The sequence below is a fragment of the Motacilla alba genome, chromosome 3, assembly GCF_015832195.1.
Source record: "Motacilla alba alba isolate MOTALB_02 chromosome 3, Motacilla_alba_V1.0_pri, whole genome shotgun sequence".
Classification (NCBI taxonomy): Eukaryota; Metazoa; Chordata; class Aves; order Passeriformes; family Motacillidae; genus Motacilla; species Motacilla alba.
In genome coordinates this window covers 91,484,496-91,506,144 of record NC_052018.1, presented here as the reverse complement: position 1 = coordinate 91,506,144, position 21,649 = coordinate 91,484,496, and the positions used below count along the sequence as shown (strand labels likewise).

Below are 21,649 nucleotides of genomic sequence, written 5' to 3'. Positions count from 1 at the left end.
TAAAGTCGTTCATCTCCTTACATTGAAGTTGTCTCTGTATGCCAAAGCACTGTGATTTGTAATTCACTCCTTAGAGCGATGCTTGCTGCTTGACTCCCCCACTTCCAGCTTATTTTTCCACGCATCAGACTGAAAGGAGGAAGGACAAATGACAAATGAACAAAGCTGGCAAAGATGTTGAAAACTGTAATGGCAACAAAAGCATTCTTCAGAAGTGCCTTATTTTCTTAATCTGACATTCCCAGATGAGTGTGGTGTTACTTCCAATTCTTTGCAGTATGATCGCTTAAGAAAGACTGTGTTGAAAATGAAATGAAAATTCACTAATGAAAATAGAAGCATGGTGTAAATGAGAGGCTAAGTGGGAGCTCACCTGGAAAGAGAAACCTACAGGAAAGGTCTTGCATTTCAGTGTGACTTTTTCAGGTTAGCCTGATGCTCAAATTTCTGCATTGCCCTGCCAGTACAACACAGTGGATGTGTAAGTTCTTGTCTGTATCAAAAGGCACTGAGGGTCTGCAGAGGAGGTCTCACAGTTACTGTAAGATTGGAAATTCTATTTTGAAATAATGCAGTAAGGTGTGGTGGGTTATTTGGGAATTTCAGGGTGCGTGTACCACAGTGAATTCTGCTCCGGGTATCTGTTTTTCTAAGCCACCTAATATTCAGCATAGAAGTACCAAAACACTAGCAATTCTCCCATTGGTGTTTCTAAAACAGAGCAGCAATATTTGAGTACAGGGTCAGTTTTCAGTGTAAAATGTGCCTCGTAAATTTCAGAGAAAGCTGCCAGCATCCTTTGAAAAGCACAGAGGGCTTGTTTTCTGGGATGTGGAAGAGCTGTTGGTGTTTAGTGATGTCATTATGTGGCTTCTGCCTGCTGAATTGTTTCTTCAAAGCTATGAATTAACTTTCTCATTTTTTTTATTTCTTTCATTCCACTTGGTTTGTCTTCTTTTTAGGGAATAGTAATATAGTGTGTTGGTATTCTGTTAGAAAAAGAACAAACCAGTGCCTTAGTAGTTTTTATCAAAAGCTGAAGTACAGCATTTGGTGGAGACTGGTGTCTTCTGTGTGGTTCTGGATGGCAGCCTGGAGTTTTCCACTCTTGTATCCTTAATGCCCCTGTGAGCTGTGAGATGGAGAGAGTGCAAATCATGCAGTTAGATTTACACAAAAGTCTTGTTCTCTCTGTTGTGTGGTGGGCTGGGGCAGAAGAGTTCTCTTCTCCACATGCAGAATACATTTGCTAGGCTTAATTTGTGTTTGTTTCTTTGATAGGATTTTTCCAGTGAAAGATGTACCTGCAGAGCCTGAAGCTCTCACAAACTGGCTGTATCAACGATTCATTGAAAAGGAGGACCTCTTGACACATTTCTATGAAACAGGTAGGATGACACCTAGCAAAGAGAACTGTGCTTTGCTAATGACTTTCCTTACAAGGATCTCAGAATGGTTTAGGAATGTGTAAGCATCCTTCACATGCTTACAGGAGACAATTATTGCTATTATTACTGCTTTTTATGTGGCAAAAAGTATGATTAAAGAATTATCTAGGAAAGGTAAATTACCTGGGCAACATTAGAAGTAGGGTAGCATTTGGAAGCTGTCAAGTAACACACAGTTCAGCTCTGAAACTTGCTGCTGTGGGATTTCATGGCAAAGATCCATGACTGAAAGTATGATTGGAGGGACCTGTGAGAATTAGATGGCACATGTTCTCTGGAGCTGTGATCTGCAGCCCCGTGCATCACAGTTGTTGATGGGAAGTGTTCAGTGTCTCAAATCAGCTGAGTTTAGTATTCCTGGGTGACAGTGTTAAATGAAGATGCTTCTTCTGTGAGATGATTTATTGCACAGCCTGCTTTAATTTAGTTTTGAGTACTTAGATTGATAAATTAAGTGCTCAATAGAATTCTTCAAGAACCCAGAGTTGTATTTTGTGTTATGAAATGTTGCTGTCACTCAGCCACCATTGATGGCAGACTTCAGACTCTGGTATATAAATCACATCCAAATGCATATATTGGACTTCATTAGACAAAAAATTTTGTGAATATCTTTTAAAATACAAGTGTAGCAAATAGATTGTAAAGAATTCTTGGGTTTGTGACATTATTATATGCTATTGAAATAAGTCATACCCAGAAAATGTCCTGAATTTCTGAGTATAATTAATATAATCAGATTTATTCATTAAAATGCACTTCCAAAATAGCATAATTGGTAATAATTTGCCAGTGCAATCAGTATGAATTAATAAAGGCATGTTTTAAATGTAAATGCTGTGACATAGGACCTTATTAGGCATAAATTAGTATAATTTGAAGTTACTGCGCTTATACTTTTTGAGAACTTGCTTGCATTGCTTTAGTTGGCCTGCTGAAAAAGTGCTGCTACAGTTTTTGGAAAGGTCCTGAGGTTGACTCTGAGGGGAGTCCCTGAGGCTGCTCAAGAGCCAGCTTTGTACTCACCTGCCACATGGTCACAAGAGGGTGTGTGGTTTTAAGACTTAGGACTGTTTCTCTTATAATTAATCATTATTATTGTTATCATATTATTTTACAATACACACTGCTTAGGAACTTCTCTCTCTTAATAAAGCTTACTTCAAAAAGCTGGAGTAACATTTAATGCTCCATGAAACTTTAAAAGGTTGCATTGACTAAACCAAGAATACATTTCTTGGCTTATTTTTATTTGGGAAGAGAAAGAAACAAAGCCCAGAGCACCTTTCTCCATTTTGCTGTATTCTTAAGTGTCAAGAACTTAAATCATCTGGGGAAAACCTGTAATATTAGACCTCTGGAAATCCAAACCAAAAGAAAAGTATGCCTAAAATTTGGCATGAAACTAATCCCATAATTTTTACAGGTGCATTTTACACATCTCATTTATAAAATTAGAACCATTTCAAGTTAATAGCTGTAGGTAACAGACTCCTGTTTTAGGCAGTCAGTGGAAAACTTGTGTTGGCAAGTTCTTGATTTCTCTGAACTCTTCAGCAAGATAACCTTGAAGCCCGCAGTAACACAAGTGAGATTACATTTAAACAGGACAAAAACACTTGGGGACCAATTAAGGAAAAAACCCCAACCATAAACTAGGAGCAGTTGGAGAAGAGTGATGGTGTACTGAAGTCATTGTGCTCCTCATTCCCTGTGCTCAGAAGCCAAGTGGTGTGAGGTGATGAAAAAAGTAAGGAATGGCTTCCCTACTGCTATGGAAACACTCTTTGTTGTATCAGATCAGAAACCTCATCTGAAAATCCTGCATACACTCCATTCTCCCTGTCAAGGAATACAAATTGAACTTGGAAGAGGGACAGATAATCAGAGCTGAGATTAAGGGAAGGTGGAGTTGTTTCTGTGAAGGACTAAAAGTATTTGGCTTGTCTCAGCTGGGAAAGGGAAGGGTCAAAGCTGGCTTGGGAGGGAGAAGGGGAGGAGACAGCTCTCTGTACCTACCAGGGAAAAAGAAAAGGTATTTAAACCAGAGGTCAGTGTTGGTACAGAAAAACAAGTGGGCCATGGAAGAACAAATCTAGCCTAGAGTGGACAGATAGAAGTTTAGCTGTGAGTTACTGGGGAATAATGAGATGGCAAATCTGCCCAAGTGTGATATACCTATCAGGGAGAGGTGGATGGGGCTCATCAAGGGTTTTTTTTGGGCTTTTTCCTTGTTTACTTTCTTCTTCTTTTTTTTTTTTTTTTAATTAAGAGCATTCATGCAGGAAGAAAAGCTTTGTCTCAAATGCTTGATTGCAGTTCCTCCAGTGATTGCAAATGTGAAGCACAGAGATAAGCTGCTGATAAGTATCTAATTGCCCAAATGTGTGCTTCCCAAGATTAAAAATTGAAGTTGCTGCATCTTTACTCTTTGAATCATTAATTTCATTTTCTTCTGAGAGAAGTTGAGATTTCTCTCATAATGCTGCAGCAAGTACATCATCTTCTCTGATGTATTCAGAGTTTTATATCCCCTGTTCAAGATTAACAGCAGTAGAAGTGCTTTGTGTCATCAAGTCTTTCTGCATCTCGGTACAACATAACACAGATTATTTAATATGCTGATGTAAATATATGCAAATAGTTTGCTTACGACCATAAAGCTCTGATGTATTCAGGCACATTTAATTTAGTGTTGCAAGTCAGAAAAAGTCAAAGTATTGAAAAACCAGATTTTATTGTCAGATGAATCTCTTCCAGTCTTTCCCATCTAGGCAAGGATTTCAGTAAAGAATTTCTGGAAAACTCCATGGCAAATGAGAATGTTTCCTTAGTCAGTGTGACTGAGTGTTGAAACAATATGTGGAAACTGTTCTTTAAAGAAGGGGTGTTGTGTGTGTATTTACATTTTCAAGAGGAACCTCAGGAACTATGTGTGTTGCTTCTTCACAGTATACAGTATCACCACCAAACAGCCGTAGAGTTTAATATGGAATCCATTCCATTTGATCATGGAGGTACTAATAAAACTTCAAAAATAACACAAAACTTAGTTGACAGTTGGATCTCTCTGCAAAGGTTGAGTACAGTGATAGCAGCTTCTAAGGAATGCTTTCAGGTTTATGCTTAAAATTTATAAGGAAATCAAAATTGTTCTTATTAATTAAGGGGTTGTGTTTTGGTTTGGGATTTTTTATTTTCTTTAAGGCTTCTGGAGAATCTTTCATAAATTTTGACAGCATTAGAGCATAGAGCTCTAATTGTGTGTAACCTAATTAATTGTGTGTGGGCACCATTGCTGGGACAAACAGTAAAGAAGCAATAAAGTGGTGCATTAAGGCTGTCATCCCTGTGCAAAGCATTAAATGTGTTTTCTTTTCTCTTGCAGGAGCTTTTCCACCACTCCAGGGTCAGACAAAAGCGATTTCTCGGGAGATGACCCTCAGTAACCTGTGGCTGGTTGCCATACAATCATTTGCATTTTTGTCAGGAGGGATGTGGTACTGCCTCTTTCAGTATTTGTACCATTGCCTATTTTAAAAGTGGAATGGGACCTGAGGACACAATGGGAATCCAGGCTCTTGCAAATGAGTATCATGTTGTATGTGCAAATGTGAATATTCAAGAGTAAAGGAGAATACTGGATGGACTTTTACCTCTCTTTGGGGGAATTTTAAACTCCACTAAAAGTGAAGATCAGTAACATAGTGACCTGATGATGTATTATTTTAAGAATTGTCTGTATTTTTAAAAATGTATACTCTCACCCACACTTAAGCAAATTCAGCATTTGGACAAAAGGTGCAATCGTTCAACCACCGTAGAAGAATGTCTGTGACAAGAAAGCTTTGTCACCACAAGTATTTCTTGGCATTGTAGTTAGAGCTCAGAAAATTCAGCAACTTGTCTCTTCAGTAGTGTGTACAGCATTGGTGTGGTAGAGATTCCTCATTTGCACAGCGTGTACTTTATTGCAGCTCATTGTGCTGGAGTCGGAGATCCTCAGCAGAGCTGGTGGAGGTGTCTTTGTGGCTACGCTGTCAGCAGTTGTTGTAGCAGACACATTGATCTAAACCCAACACCCAAATAAGATCTGGTGTCAGGTCTGTCCTCTGAGGCACTGGTCCTCAAACAAGCATTGCAGCATCACAGTGTGATTAAAAGCTGTCCACGTGGGATGAATCAGCCCATCCCTGCTGATGGTCTTGCCATCAGCTCTCCAAGTTCCATGTGCTACCAGTGTCTCGTGTTATAGGGAAACTTGGAAAATACAAAGTCACTCGGTTAAGTTCCCTTTTTGTTCAGAATGCAGCTAAACCCTCATCATCAGTTTTGAAAATGCACTTTCCAAGGTGAAAAGTCAGTGAAGGGAAGACATAAAGCTTAGGGAACAGAGGGAAGCTTTGTTTGTCACACATGGGAAGGCAGAGCAATTCTGTCTGTTTCTGAAGGTCTGCTGGTGCTGCTGATGATTTTTAGCCACCCTCATATTTTGTATACTGCAGTCCAACCAAGGTGACCTTGGAGTGGTTTATAGAGGCCTTTTTCTCCCCGCTAGTTGCAACAGTGCTAAATATACTTGTGGGAGAGTTTAAATAATTAAATGCCAACCATCTTAATGTTTTGGTAAGGAGTAGTAGAAGAAAAACTAGTTTCGTAAAAAGAAAAAATAGGTATAATTGATATCATAAATCTGTAGGAAGATACTACTGAAAAAATAAGTATGGTAAATATTCTGAATAACTACATGGAGGGCAGTATTAATTTGCTCACCACTAAAATCTTACTGCTAAAATCTTACTGGAATAAGGATGGGTTGAACTGAAGGGCAGATGGGAACAGAAGACACTTTCAGATGTGTCGTGCAGGATCCTTTTGAAAGGATGTCTGTGATGTACAGCCTTACTTCTGGCAGGTCTGGTTGGCATTGTGTTTATGTGATTATGCACAGATTTGCGAGAACGGTTCCTAAAATAAAACTAATCTCTCTAAATACAGGCAGGGTAGCCAGAACTTCAGATGTTGGCATACTGCCTTCTACAGAGTAATTTTGTTGAGAACAAAGTAAGCCCTCAGTAGTTTTGGCTCTGAGCTAGCAATATTGATTCCCCTTCTGTCTCCCTCTGCTGCTACATGAATCACAGGAGGTGGTGTGCAGAATACAAAACCTTGCCAGTGTTCCCTTTCTGGGGCAGGGGGGGCAAAGAGCATACCAAAACACGAGGCAGTGCCAATTTCCCTGGCTTTGTGGAAAAATACTTTGTCAAATATGCCATCCCTACCCCTCCCCATGCAGCAGTGGTTGCTCAGTGGGATGCATGCAAAATGACACCACAGTAAGGTCCCCTGAAGTGTGTGTTCCCTCCCTGACTCCACAGGAGGCTGGAGGCAAAGTACAGTGGTTGCCAGGAGCTTCATGTTTGAGGCAAGATGCTGTTTATAAATACCATCCCTGCACCTGAATTCTGGTGTAACCATTAAAAAGAGGTAGGTATGCCATGATAGGGAGGGAGTCCGTGGAGTATTCGTTGTTTCGTGTTGTTCTTGCTAAAGTCAGCTGATGGAATGAATGTATTTAATCTGCCATTTGACAGGGATGTGTTGGGGCAGCCCAGCACTGTTACGTGTGTGTGGTTATTTCTGCTGCCCATGGGACCGACTCTTTCAACTCCAAAAGGCAGGTGGCAAGCTGCTCACTTGCTGTCCTCCCCCATGTAGTTTGATCAGAACCACAGAGATGCCCAGAGTACAGCTCATTTTATTTTGAGCTAGGACAGACTGGACTGATGCAAAAAGGGAAGTTTATATAAGCAGAATGCACAGCAGTTGCTCACATCAGGAGATTGTTCCTTATAGACCCTGTGAACTCCATGTAAGAGCATCTTGTTTTGTCAAATGCGGTATTTTTATTTTCCCAGTGGGTTGCAGTCAATAGCAAGTGTTCACGTGCTGCCTCAAGAAATGAGCACTGCGCAGTAATGTTTCAGACAAGCGTTTGATTGATCTGGTCCTGTTCATTTTCACTTTGTTCCTCTGTAGTTCTTACTCTTACAAGACCTTTGTTTCCAAGCACTGGTTGTTTTTTCAGTGGGGTGTGGAAACAGTGTCAGGTCCCAGGCTTCCCTCCTGCCTGCACTGGGAAATGTGAAGAGCGCCTGACACCGCAGCTCCGTACGGCCAAGTTGCTCTGGGTGACACCGGAATGAAACTGTTGGAAAGCAACTCCAAAGGAGCCTCCCAGCATGGTCCTGGATGCTGCTTCATGAAAGATAATAAATTGGATAACATAAGTTTGGCTATGAAGGGAAGAAAGTAAAATGGATACAATATGTGGGAAATTCAGTGCTAAAAATACTGTGCTGGTCCAGACTGGAGCTTAGCAGGCGAGTCTGTAAAACACAAATTCCTGTCTGCTGCAGTTCAGTTCTACCTTCTGGCAGTTGGCTGCAGTTCTGGATGTAATAGGCATTTTGCTGTACCATCCGTGGGTTGCCTCCTCTGGAAAGTTCAGAATGTGTTTTGATAGAAACATGAATGAACCATACAGTTGATCAGAAATTAATATCACATTGGATTTATATTAGGGGGAAATAATGGAAAAATGTGTAAAATTATCAAAAGTGAAAAATTCACAGCAAAAAATCTAACTGAAAGCTGTTGCACACAGAAGTGAGAACAGAGCAATCTGAGTGCATTGCAAATAATAAAAATAATAAGAATAAAGATGGTTCTCTGCCAGGGCTGCCCACAAAACATCTCCATGTTTCCATGTTTAATTGTTCATAAAGAAGTTGTAACAGTTGAAATTGTGTCAGTCCTCACGGTTTAGCTTTGCTGCTCTGTGAATCCCATTATGTGAAGAGCACCTGTCCATCCACACCAAGCAGTTTGTTCAGTGCCCTGGGGGGTGAGTGCGCTGTCATTTCAGTCTCACTTGGGTTCCACGTGTGGTTCTGTTGAATCTTGCAACAGTGGTGTCTCTTTTTCCCCTTTTTTTTTTCCCTTTTTAAAGTTGCTGTCACCAGATGTTGAGAAGTGAAATTTCAGTTTACCTTGATTTCCTGGAAAATGAAAAGCTTTCCTCTCCCTCCTCCCCCAGCATCACAAATAAGGTGCATCTTCTTGCAGTAAAAATAAAGTGATCACTGTGGTACTGTTCCTTGTTCACTTGGCTTGCAGATGATACAACTTTTCTTTGTGTGACACTGCCATAAAGTGCTGTTAACTTTTCTCACCTGTTTGTACAAGATAATAACAGATACCGATCACTGTGTGTGACAGGATTCAACTGCTCCGCTTTGCCTTGACATAAATTTTGGGACCAAAGGTACCTAAAACTGGGATTTCCAAACCACGAGCCCAGGGTTGGATGCATTCTCTTGACAGTCACTGAAGATTTTGTGATGATCTGATACAATCACACAAAATAATTATACATCTGGGGTTCTGTATTTTTTTGGAAATAATGGAGCCATATGAAATAAAGGGTTATTTTGCAAAATTGCATATTTGATAGTTTTTACACTTCTTTTAAAAAATACAAAGCACTAATGGGAAGAGCAAAATGGAAACCATCCTCTGGTTTAAAATGTCTACATACATTAGAAATGCTTCTGAGCAGCTCTGCTTTTTCTGTAAGAGCTGTAGACTGCCTGGCTGTGATGGAAGTCGGCATTGGAAGGAATCTATGCATTTTAAAGTTAGCCGTTTTATTTTATCATGAGATAACGAAGCAATTATTCACTGAACAACTGTCCTATTAAAATGAGTTAGTTACTTAAAATTACTCCACCATGATGTTCATATTGTATGATGAACAGGGGTTTTTTATAGCAGTTATCTTCACCTCCAGTTTTCTCCTTCCCTTCTCTGTAACCTGCATTTTTGTTTCGTGTGATAAAATGGATGTGGAAGCCTGGAGTGACTGTCATTGGTTTTGCAAAGGGCTGGTGATGTTTGGAATTATTTTGCTGAATTTATTTCATTGGGTATTTTTTTGTAAAGTCCTTCCAGCAGCCAAGATGTCTTTCAGAAATGTAGACAGATACCAGAAGCAGCATTTCTCTTTCTTTTCCCTGGGCTTGGTTTTGGTTTGGGGTTGGTTTTTGTTGGTTTTTGTTTTTGGGTTTTTTTTGGTTTGGTTTTTTTTTTTTTTTTTTTTTTTGTTGGTTGGTTGGTTTTCTTTTGTTTTGGTTTTCTTTTCTTGTTTTTTTTTTCTGCTGTGGCAAAAACAGAGTTGATTTTTTTTTTTTTCAAGACTTTCATATGCTTCTGATCCTTAATAGATGAGAAGATTTTCTTTGATGGTTGTATTTGTTGTGCTTGTAACTAATGGAGACACAACCTTCACTGTGCTTACCATAAACACAGCAAATAGTGAAATAACTCTTTGGTTCACTGTACAGCTGCAGTGTTAATTTGTGATAGCATTGTTTATTAGGAAGGACACCGAGACAAATGTTTCGGTGCCAGAGGTGGCAAGAGGAGGAGTGGAGCAGTAAGGGAGAGAGGGGACAGCAGCTTCTGCTGCCCTCACTCGCTGCAGCACCTGCTAGAAGCTGTGCCAGTGCCCAGCTGTGGAATTCCTCTGCAAGTCATTGTAGCAATGAGTCTTCTTAAAGTTGCTGAGGGCATGCCAAGAGCAGAACCTGAGCCCCCTTGACCCTGATTTGCGTCCTAGAAGGATGGGACTCCAGCCTTGTTGGGAGAAAGGCTGTTGTCATTGTGAGATCCATAGTTTTAAAGAGGGATCTGTTTTTAAGCAACTCCAGCTGGGTGGAGCATTGCCAGGTGGGACAGCCCCAGCTGTTCTGCGGCACTGGCACCTCTTGGTGGCGATGGCTCTTGGCTCCTGTCACCTCTGGAGTTCACTGCTGGGGCCCAGTTCTGCAACGTCTAACGAAGGGAAAAGGAACTCCTTGGAGCACCGTGAGACCTCTCGCACAATTTCCAAAACAGCGCCATAGTTGTAGTGATGTCTACCTCTTTGTTTCCCATCTGGGTTTTGTCTCGTTTTTCTGTGTGGTGTTTTTCTGTGTGGGGTGGGGAGAATTGGGAAGCGGGAGGGAAAACTTGAAATCTGAATATTAAGACACTGGTGGGGTATCCAGTGCTTACCAGCCGTGTTGTCATATTGAAAAAGCCATTGTTTTTAATTCCTGCCTAGTATGAAATGTTTGTTTTTAAAAAATCCTTCCTGCTGGAAAGAAAAATGTATTTTTAAAAAGAAAAAACATCCCTCTTGGCTATAAGAATCTCAGCTGTATGAGTTGTGACCATATCATGACATGCTGATCAGATAAATAAATTTTTATCTCTCAGGACTCTCTTGTCATTTTTTGCTGTTCTCGTAACTGTCAACTTCTCTAAAAGGATGCTCTTCATTTTTAAAGATCACTAATTTCAGCTGAAACAGCAAATAAAAAAGGTGTGTGAATGTCATGTGTGCTTACTCTGGTTTACAAAAAAAAAAACAAACAACCATTTTTGTCTTGAATTAACAAAAAAAAAATCATCCTGTGAAAAATAATGAAAGGCTACAGGCCCCTGAGGTGGTCAGGTGTTACGTGCTGCAGTTACTCCGATCTCAAAGGCAAAGAAAAGGTATCTCCTGGGGAAGAAAAAAGGAGGTTTTCTGGTCAGTACCTTTCTATAGCTAAAATCTGTTAAACTTGGACTTCCCGTATGTCCTTGGGCTCTCTGTGGAATAAGGAAGAAGTCTCTTGGGTCTATTGTCCTTTCTAATGTCAATCTGGTTTTGTACCAGATTTGACTAAGACTTCTCCATGGGCTTGGAGAAGTGGTGCATCAGGAATTTCAGAGCAGCTAGTGCTGGGATCTGGTGCAGCTGAATAAAGGCTGCCAATATTTTTGCTTAAAAATAAATAATCAAGTTTGTTGTAAATGGAGTTATTGTGTAAGTATTAAAGGCTGGTAAGAACAGATAGGTACTGGATTAAAGGTGGCAAGGAGCTCATGGGATAGTGGCATGCAGATTTTTAAGTTTACGTCGGGAAACGAAGTTCCAAAAAAGTGGATGTTGTGAAAGGGATCAGTAAAATCAAGCTCTGGGTCTATACAAAGAGTAAATAATGAGGTAGCCTCAGTAGAGTTCTTCTGTGTGGCTTTGGGAAAAAGCAACACTGGTCTTGCTCAATAAAACTACAAGACTAAATCAGATGGCAAATGTGGCTCGTTATTATATGCCACAATAGAGTTGGTGTTTTATAATCTCACTTGAGAACCTGAAGAAGAAAAATGAACAGGTAAATTTATACTGAATGACTTTTGAAGGGGAGACTTTTTAATTTGCCGTTAGCTAGTATAATTCTGCAGATCTGTTCAACTGTGTACAATATTTTCATAAATTATATTTTAAAAACCACTTTTTATTACTGATTTGTTATTAATGAGGACAAGTTGCTGAATGGTCCAAGTCGCTTAATGCAGTGTATGTTTGATGCTGAGCAAAAGGAAGGTCATCGAGCCACCAGGAACAGATGTCTTCCAGGAAGAGAAATTAACACAGAAAACACAAGAGCTGAGAAGTCCTGACACCTGAGGGCTGCACCAGCATTTCTACTGTAAATACACAGAAGTAAATAAAAGGGCAGATTTGACCATTTGAGCAGATAGACCTAGTAGGAGCAGAGGGTAGGAGGATTTCCCTCTGCAACATCAGTGAGAGCATATATTGGATATTGACTCAAAGTGGCAAGGCAAGACAGAAGGGAAGAGCCTGGCAGTGTTTCCCCCAAAGTGAAGCTGTTGGGTTTTCTACTCCTTCTGTGCTTTTGGCAACACTGAAGATGCTTCTGATATTGTTCTTGTGTTCCCTTCTCTCTGCATTTCTCTTAGGCAGACACACTGGGTCTTCTTCATCAGCAAGGATTTGAAGGGGAGAAACCCAAAGCTGTCAGACAGTGGCTGTCCTGCACCTCTGTGTTGAAGTGCACAAGATGTCAGGCATCCTGAAAGGTGCCTGACAAAAAGAGATAAGAAAAAGCTCCCTTCACTGGATGAGACAGTAATTTTCCTGCACTGAAAATGCCAAACTTAGAATCTGTTAGAACAGAACTGATGGTTTGGTTTGCTTTTTGGTTTTGGGTTTGGTTTTGTTTTTTGCCACTGCTCTGACTAAATACTCTCTTGCAGCTGGCAAAACCAGTGGAATATTTTATGTGCAATGCTCTGCTCTGTTACACCATGGCCAAATAATTTACAGGACCTTGCCAACAATCAATTTTAAGAGCCTTCAGAGCTGAACTTTGTATCCTATAAGGTGGATGGGGTTGCTTTTTCAGGAGATTCCTTATCCAAAGCTGATGACAAAAACAGATGTGAATAATATTTAATGTTTAGTAGACTGTTAAAATTAAGCTCTGTTAACTGCCCACAGGCCTGCAGTAATATTTGCATTGTTCTGTTTGCAACAGAAGCAATGTTGCTTAGGTAGCACTGGATTAATTTCTGTCAAAAATTTTTTCTCCCACTTCTGCTTATTCCAGTATGAAGTGTTGATTCCACTGTCACTTAAGGCAGTAACTGATGGGTTTCTTACTCCAGCCATTCCCCTAATTGTGGGAAATGCTCACAAGGTGCTGTTTGATGTTCTATGTTTGTACCACAGCTGATCTCTAAAGTTCAGAACAGGCAGCTGAGGATTTGCTGAGTGAGCAGAAGCACCTGCAGGTGAGAACAGTCACCAAGGTTGCCTTTAACACCTGCTCCTGTGAGGCCCTTACCCGAGTTTCTCTGTTGCGCTGAGAGAAGGATCTAGATCAAGACTGATTTTTAGCATTAATCATTGAATGAGCCTTACACACAAGAAGTGATGCTCTATCAACACAACCCCCAAAGGACCCCAGGCAGAGACAATTAAAACTACAAAGTTCAGCTGGAAAATCTTAGAGAAAGAAGGAAGTCTCGTCTGCTTAGCTTATCCAAGGGTTAAGTAAAACACCACTTTGCTATGTACAAGTACTCAGCAGGTGCTGCCAGTCATGGACTCCAGGCTGGGAAAAAAAAAAAAAAAAAAAAAAAAAAAGGCAGAGGAGGCAGCAGTTCCATGCAGAATATAATGAGCTGAGCTCAGAATGAGGAAGGGAGGGAAAGCCCCAGTTTGGGCATGTTTTCAGCTCTCCATCCTTCCAAGTCCTGAAATCAGAACTGTTGCCTTAAATGTTTTATTACAAAGCTGAAATAGAAGTAGGTACTGTTTAGCCTAATTACAGAGGGAGGTTAGGACCTACATTATGCAGGTAGCAAGGCTAAATAATTCATGGGCTTTGGCCCAAACGTCTGTGAAGCTTAGAATTTTATTAGCAGCTAGATGGCAATTTTTTTTTTTTATGCTTTTACCTTACCAATGCAACATTTCTGTTTTCTGCTCCAGGCTTACAAACCTTAATTCTGCAAGAAATAGCAATAAATATAATGCTAATTTTTCAGATTAATAATTTGCATCTCTGGAGTAACCATTAAAATGTCTTCCTTTCTTATATAAGCACAGATGCATAGAGAGCATAGGGAGCTGCATGGAGAATCAGGCTCCAGACATGTCTGAGCCATTATTCTCACTCCCAGAATAGTCAGGACAAGTGCCTCAGAGAAAATGGTAAGGATCCCTGGAGTGGACAAGCATCAAATAACCTTGCTATATATTCAAGGAATTTTCTTCCTAATCTTTCCACTAGAAGTTGGCTTATGTCCTGGCCCACTGAAATTTACATCCCTCTTTTGTTTTACTTTCAGTTTACCTCCTTCCTGTCAGGGTTTATGGGTTTGATTTTCAGTTTATTTTGTCGACCTGATGATTTCTGAGCTTAGGAAGGTTATTGAGTCCTGCGGGCCACTTGGAAACTCTGTCAGACGTACACTTTTTTCAGAAAAAGTTTCATTCTTTATAAATTTTCTGGGTTTGCATTGGTTCTTCCTTTCCTCTTGTGTTATGAGGGATTTAAAAAAAAACAACAACAATAACAACAAAAAAAACAACCACACCCTGATGTAGCTTGTTCCCTCTACCTCTCCTGCTTTTATATCCTGTGTCAGTCTACCACGACTGAGTACTTCTCTGAAGTATTTAAATTTCTGTTCTCATTGTGGTAGATCCATCACCTGCAATAGTTAAGTTCCTTCTGCTTTTTATTACAACATTCAGAGAATTAATTGTCCTATTGGTATAATTTATTTAAATACTTATCCATACAGCTTGATGGTGAGAGGATTAGATTGATTAATGGATTAGTAATTTCCTGACTCCAGTGACACATATAAATCAAATCACAAGTCAATACATAAGTTCAGCAGCTACAGAACAAAAATTTGCTGCCAACAGTTTTTAATTTCCTACACAAAAATACCCACATTTAATTTTATTGCACAGTGAAGACTAAAAAGATAAAGCTGTTTCCTAAGGTGAAGTGAGAAGTTGCTTCCTTCATATTATCTGTCTTTCTTTTAAAAATAAAAAAACCCAATCAATTAGGTCAAGTTTAATAAGCTTGTGCTGGTATCTCCCCAAATTTTTGAGATCCTAGGAGTTGATACAAAAACCAACAAACTGCTAACCTGAACCAGAGCCACTGATCAAGAACACTTTGGGGAGCTGCCCTATCTCCTAAAGGATCTATGAAAAGTTGGCCCCTGATTTTTATTTGTGAATTTCTAATTTGTTCTGTGGAAATAAATACAAAAACAGTCAATGAAGCCAAAGGATACGGATGTGGAGAAACTCCACACAGGGTCCTGACCTTTATTTTCTGGTTTGCATTTCTCTCTGCAGCACTTTGTTGTATAAGGAAGTATTATATATCCTGGGTATGTTAATGCAGGCAGCACAGCCAACCTGGGTCTATTAAGGGTAGAAATCACAAGGTCAGAAGTGCCAGTTGTACTAATTAGTGCAATCCTGACTAAGAACAGTTACATTACTTTATTTTTAATGAGCACGAGGATTATGGGAATTTAGATAGAACAATAATCTATTTTTATCTGGTATTTTGTAAGCTCAGAAGATGAATCAGGAATAAGCTGCATAGTAAGACAGGCCAGAGCTGCAGCTAAATTATCAAAACTGCAGGAACAAGACATTCATTACTTAGAGCACTGCATGGAAGTCTCCAGGTCAGGGCAATAACCCTTACCTGGTACCAAAAATATGTGTTACAGTGACAAAGTAAAGTACAAGCATGGTACCCAACTCAGAATTTAGTATGACAAAAGTTGTTACTTGTTTTTTTAACACCTTGGTGTTTGCAAGTCAGGAGGGAGAGAAAATACATTTTGCTAGTGGTTAATCATACTTATTTCTTCTAATTGCTGCATCATCTGGTATTGAAAGCTAAGAAGGCTAAAACTGTTAAAAGGGGAAAAAATAACAGCAGAAAGGAGCTCTTGCATGGAGTTTCCATAAGGAGCAGGAGTTGACTTACATGCATATGTAAAATATATGTTCTCTGTATGCAAAGTCTCTGCACTGGTATTTGCTTACTCTCTTTCCTGTCTTGTGCACTGGCTGCTGGTAGTTAGACATCAAAGGTGGGGTCTCCTTCTTGCCAGGAAGGCATCTGCATTGCTGCAAATCTGGAGGCAAACAAAACCAAATCAGTGGGAAAGTCAAAACAATTTTCTACATCTTGGGAGATGGGAAAGTGGACACAGGGCATTTAAAGGCTCATTAAATCAGAAAAGGATGGGGATAGAAAGCCAGCTTGTTTCTCCCACTGGGCTCTCTCTAAATGCAGACTAGTGTGAAACTGGCAACCCACTCAGATTAAGTGGGTAGGCACAGCATTTGCACTTTGTCAGCTGTCCACCTGCCCTGGAAAGTGTCCAGGATTGGGTTCAAAAAAGTAAAGTGTGACTCTTTCTCCTGTCCTCCCAAACCGTAGTAAAACCTTTCACACTTTTCGCCACTGCATTTATCTCCACCCGATCAAAGCCATTTTTATGATGACCAAATCTCATGAGCGTACCATCTCCCTGGATAGGTAATTCAACAAACTGGCACACTCTGCTGGTCTCTGTATTCCAGCACATTTTCCAGAGAGCTGAAAAGATAATGAAGTGCACCCCACTATCCTACATGAGCTGTTTGAACCATTTGAAATACAAACATTGCTGTGGACACAATATTTTCTGGTGATCCACCTGAATTAAGAAGGTAGGGTGAGTCACAGTATCCTGGAGGAATCTGTATGAACAGTTGATAATTTAGAATTTTTCAGATAGGACATAGAACAGGATTCTTCCCGTATCAGAATTTAGCATTAGCGTCACAAAAAACTTAACTTGGGTGTCTGATTTAAATTGTGCTGCCCTTGGTTGAGTAAATTCCCATGGTACTAAAAATCACTAGGTGATTTAGCTTTTGGATTGCTATTTCATGCCCAGGATCCTGTTTTAGGTTGAAACCAAGTTTAAGAACACCTGGAGAAACTAAAGTTTAATGTTAAGGATAAAATGAATGTTTCAGCTTGTACAAGGCTTTGGGCTGCTCACTTTTTTTGTTCTTTGCAGTTTAAGGATTTGCCACAAACAATTGCTCAGCCCATCCTGTCTTGACCTTGGGCAAAGCCCAGTTTCCTTAAGATGATAAATGTCTGCTGGACACATCCCAAATGCAAAATCCTTCCAGAAATTATCTGCCACAGCTAGAGAGAAATGTGCTGTTGCTATCTCACTTCCATTGAAGGTTGGGGAATATTTCACAAAGAACATCTCATAGGCACCAGCTGCACCTGGATTGCTCAGTGCCTTTTTGTCTGGTGGTGCAGGCTGACAGTGTTACCTCTCCTGCTGTGGTTCTGCAGAGGGTCAGCTACCTCAGTCCTTCAGAACACTATCTTTCTTCCAACTTGCATCACCAGTGGAAGTTTCCAGTACTGAAATGTTAAGAGTTCTTCATCCTCTCCAAAAGGAGATATATAAATAAGAGGATTATTACATCTGTGCTGAGATTTTTGGACCCTACTTCTTGTTACATAAGATCTGTCAAACTGGCTGCTGTCCTCACTTTTCACTGGTGATGCAGCAGGTTACTAATCATGTTGCATCCCCTTGATCCCTGGTAGGTATCAGGAGTTTGACTAACTGACTATCAAAGAGATTAACTAGGAAAGCCTAGGTTTCTGTGGCATTTGCTTAGCATTGGTACCACTTGCTGGGCTGTGCTGGCCCAAATAGGAATTTCTCAGGCCAAGATCTGTGGAATCATGAGCTTCTGCTCAAGCAGTGACTGAGATATTTTACAGTAAATGTTTCAGCTAAATAGCCAGTGAGATGCTGCTCTCTTCTCAGCCTTACTTTCTCCCTGCTCACCTGTTGTCCCAGAGCCGAGTAAGAACTCTGTGGGCAACATTCCATCGGGGTTTTTAGCTGATTAATGGCTCACACTTAAGCCTCAAATGATAGAAAGCTCACTTACTTATCTCTCAGGACTGCACCCTAAAACACAGAAAATAAAGAGACTGGAAGGTGCTTCTATTCAGCTGAGTCACAGACCTACAAGAAAGACTTAGAAAGATTTTAAAATTGAAATTTGCTTTAACATTTAGACAAAAGTGGAAAGAAAAGGCAGTAAGTGCATATGTGTCAAAATCAAAAAGAGAAGTGGCATTTATAATGATAAGTAGACAGGATGAGAGGGATGCACTACATTTTTGCACTGTACTAGAAAGTCTTTTCTTCCAGCTTTATAAAACATGAATTCTTATATATTTATTGGAGGGAGTGAATTACAAAGTAAATGCCTGAGGCTGCAGCTGGACCACTGAGGTGAGATACCCTGTGGAAGAAAATTACTCAAGCACAATCTCTCAAACCCAGTCACATCAACATTGCTGGGTACTGTTCAAAACACAGCCTGCAGTCAGTTCCCAGTGCTACATGCAGTCCATGAAAAGCAGCCTCTGGAGCTCTCTCCTCATAGCAGTGTCTCTCCTAACTGCAGTACTGGCTCTCCCAGGCTTCCCAAAGGATGGGAGCACGAGGGGTCTTCATTCATGGTCATTTCCTGATTTATTTGTGGCAGATGCAGAGCTTGCCTCCTACACCTCTCAGTTTCTCTGCCAGTGGTGACTACTACATTAAAAAGTGTTAGGTGGGTGTTCTGCCTTCAGATGTTCCATCCAGAGTGTGGCTTATTGGTTTGGACAGGCTTTGATTTCAGTCTGTGTGAGCACACCAGGCCAAGAACCATGGCAGCAGAGGGCTGACTAATAGCGCTCATTAGATCTCATGGCTCTGCTCCGGGAGGTTTCCAAACAGAGCTAGAGGAGGGGGAGGAAAGTTCAGTGAAAGAAACAGACTTCAGGATGAGGGTCTGGTGGGCTCACCACTGAAGATGAACTTACGGGACAAGTACTCAGCATTCACCCTGATGGAGGTTGGTGGTACATTTAGCTGCAATTAAATGCCCACCCTGCCCTCTTTTGAACTGTTCCTTGTTAGGGGACTCAGTATTTTTATTACAGTTAAAATCTCTTCCTGCCTTTTATTCTTTTCTGATATAAGGACATTACTTCTTCAGCTTTCCAGAAAGCTGAAGAATTACTTGGCTGAAGCAGTTATTTTGAATGTTAGACATAGGAAGCAGCTTTGTAGAAGTAATTATCATAGAATCATTAGGGCTGGAAAAGATCTTGTGTACTTACATACAGGCTTGCCGTGGTTTAGTTAATTGGCTCAGGCATGTGCAAGCACACTTAGTCAGCTTCCTTCTAGATCTCCAAGTGCACCAGTTGTAGTGTTGTAAGCACTGCCATGAACTGGAGCTGCTGTATAGCTCTGTGGGTAGGCCAATTTCTCCCTTTTCTCTCCCAAATCCATTGTTGCAGCAGTAGCACCCAGATTCGAGAATTTTTATAATGGTGAAATAGCCTGTTCTGACAAATTATGTCAAGCCTTGAAAACAGATTAGCATAACCAAGCAGAGATGATTTCGTTCTTGCTTTCAGGAAGAATGAGAACAATGTCTTAAGAAACCCAGGCTACCTACTTCTAGGATCCATTTCCATGGGGGTGTCTGCTCATCCCTCTGATGCAATGTGTTAACAGGAACATTGATCCCTCTAAGCATATGCCTCTCGTCCTCGTTGACAAATGCACACCAATAGATGCTGTGGGTGATGCATCATTATGTAATTGTGCTTGTGGTGCAGACATTGAACCTCCCGTGACATTACAGATCCTGTATTAAAGACAGAAGCAGCTTTATCCTCAGTATTATTGCTGATGCGAATAGACCTTAACATGGACTGATGCACTGCTACTACATGCAACGTTAGGCAACTGTGACATTAATAATTTTCATTTTAAAAACTGCATCTTGTTTCATTTGTTCATAGAAAGAACCCAAATATTTGGGTTCTGAAGATTCTGTAGATTAACATCTGTGGTGTATAGAGTTAGTATTAGAGAACTCTAAGATGTACATTAAGAAATGTATTTTGACCTTGACTACTCAGGCTTTGATTATTCAACCCTTCCAGTAATTATAAAAGGGGTCAGGTCCTCTTGTGTCTACTAATTAAGGTTGAAAGCTAAAATGTTCCAAATTTGTTTGAAACCTCAAAACAAATTTAGTATACCAGCAGAGAGAAAGAGATTAAAAATATGGAAAGGGGGGAGGGGGAAGAAATTGAATGTCCCAATTCATCAGAATGCTATTGATTTTGACACTGAAATGTTGGAGGCCATTTCAGTATTTTAAGAAACACCTGAAGCCTTGTGGTCTCTCTGCTGGACTGGCCTTGGAAAAGCACTGGAAGGCGTTCCCCTCTGGCCTACCAAGTCACTTCGCCTCCCTGTGCTTTTGTGTTCTGCACTGAATAGCACTGACACAAACCTTATGCCCACCCAAACCAAAGCTAGATATTTTCTGTCAGTGCAATATGCTAAATTAGCTTGTGGTGGGATCAAAGAGACACCAGATTCTGTGATTCTGCCTAAAGTGAAACTATAGAGGTTAGGTAATGGGTCAGCATTTCCCACCGGTTGTGACCAACGTGACTTCCACCTCAGAAACACAGGACTAACAACTCAATTTCAAATGAGGTTTAAATTGGGGTCCTGCACCTTGGGGTATATCTTCTAAGCTTCCTCCTTTCTTCTGGATGTCCCATGCAACCACAAACTGTGTCCTCAGATCATCTAATCACAGAGACCTTATTTACAGCCAAAATTACAATTGATTTTACTTTGATTATCACTCCAGTACACCAGCACTATTCAAACAATGAATATTAGAGGACATTGCTATTTTTCACGGGCAGTTGAATCACAGACAGCAGCAATCTTCATCTGAATTTTTCATTTAAAAAATGAAACCTTTCATGGAGCTCACTAAGCTGTCTGTGCGAGCCACCAGGAGACAGGATTGATGGGTACCACAGAGACTGTGCAAAGTCAGTGATCTCAACCACTGAGAAGCATAGAGCACATGGTCACACCCTTACTGAAGATACTAAGTTAAAGCTGTCAGCTTAGAGCTGTGCAGGCTAGCATGTCTTAAACAGAAGAATTAAGAGCCAGCTCTTCTTAATTAGGAGTCTCATAATTATGTAGTAAGTTTTCCCATTAAAGACATTAGGGAAGGCCTTTTGGGAAAATAACTGTATTTTCTGGACTGAATAAGGAAAGATACAGTCTCCTCATCCAATCTTGGTTGAGTCATATCCATATAGTTGCAATATAGTTGGTGTCCTTACAGCTGTGAGCTTTCCTGGGTGCTCCTGTTAGCATAGGTAAAACCACACTCAAATAAAAAACTGAGCTTACCAATGACCTTGCTAGTGCTAGTGCTGTAAGCACAAATGCACGATACTGTTATACTCCTAACAGAGTAAGATGTATTAAAATAACCATTTGGACTGTCTGCAATTAGCCAGGCCAAAGAACAGGCTGCTGCTTCTCCTACTACCTACACATCCTTCTTCAGCCTGTGACTCAATGGAATACTGATCTTAAGGCCAAAAGCTAAATTCCATTGTAAAAAGGACAGCTTTAGGATTAGGCTCAATACTTAATATTTTCAAGGCATTAGAAATGCAGTTTATCCATATATGACATTTTCCTTTATGAAATTTTAGACAAAATTACATCGTCTAAATTTCAAAATAGTCTCTATTTACTCCATCATGCTAGCAGTTTTCAATAAAATATGCTACAAGAATTATCCCCAAACCAAGATGTTTGAA

At 40.3% G+C, this 21,649-nt stretch overlaps 1 protein-coding gene across 2 annotated transcripts in view; it reads left to right on the top strand.

Annotated features, from left to right (window-relative positions):
• LPGAT1 (lysophosphatidylglycerol acyltransferase 1) overlaps positions 1-8,954 on the top strand; it is a 59,122-nt gene extending 50,168 nt beyond the window's left edge. For both annotated transcript variants that reach the window (XM_038131127.1, XM_038131126.1), the window contains exons 8-9: positions 1,282-1,388; positions 4,837-8,954. In XM_038131127.1, coding sequence (XP_037987055.1) covers positions 1,282-1,388; positions 4,837-4,988 — 259 coding nt within the window. In that variant the 3' untranslated portion in view covers positions 4,989-8,954. The remainder of the gene's footprint in view (positions 1-1,281; positions 1,389-4,836) is intronic.
• The last annotated feature ends 12,695 nt before the right edge of the window (positions 8,955-21,649 follow it).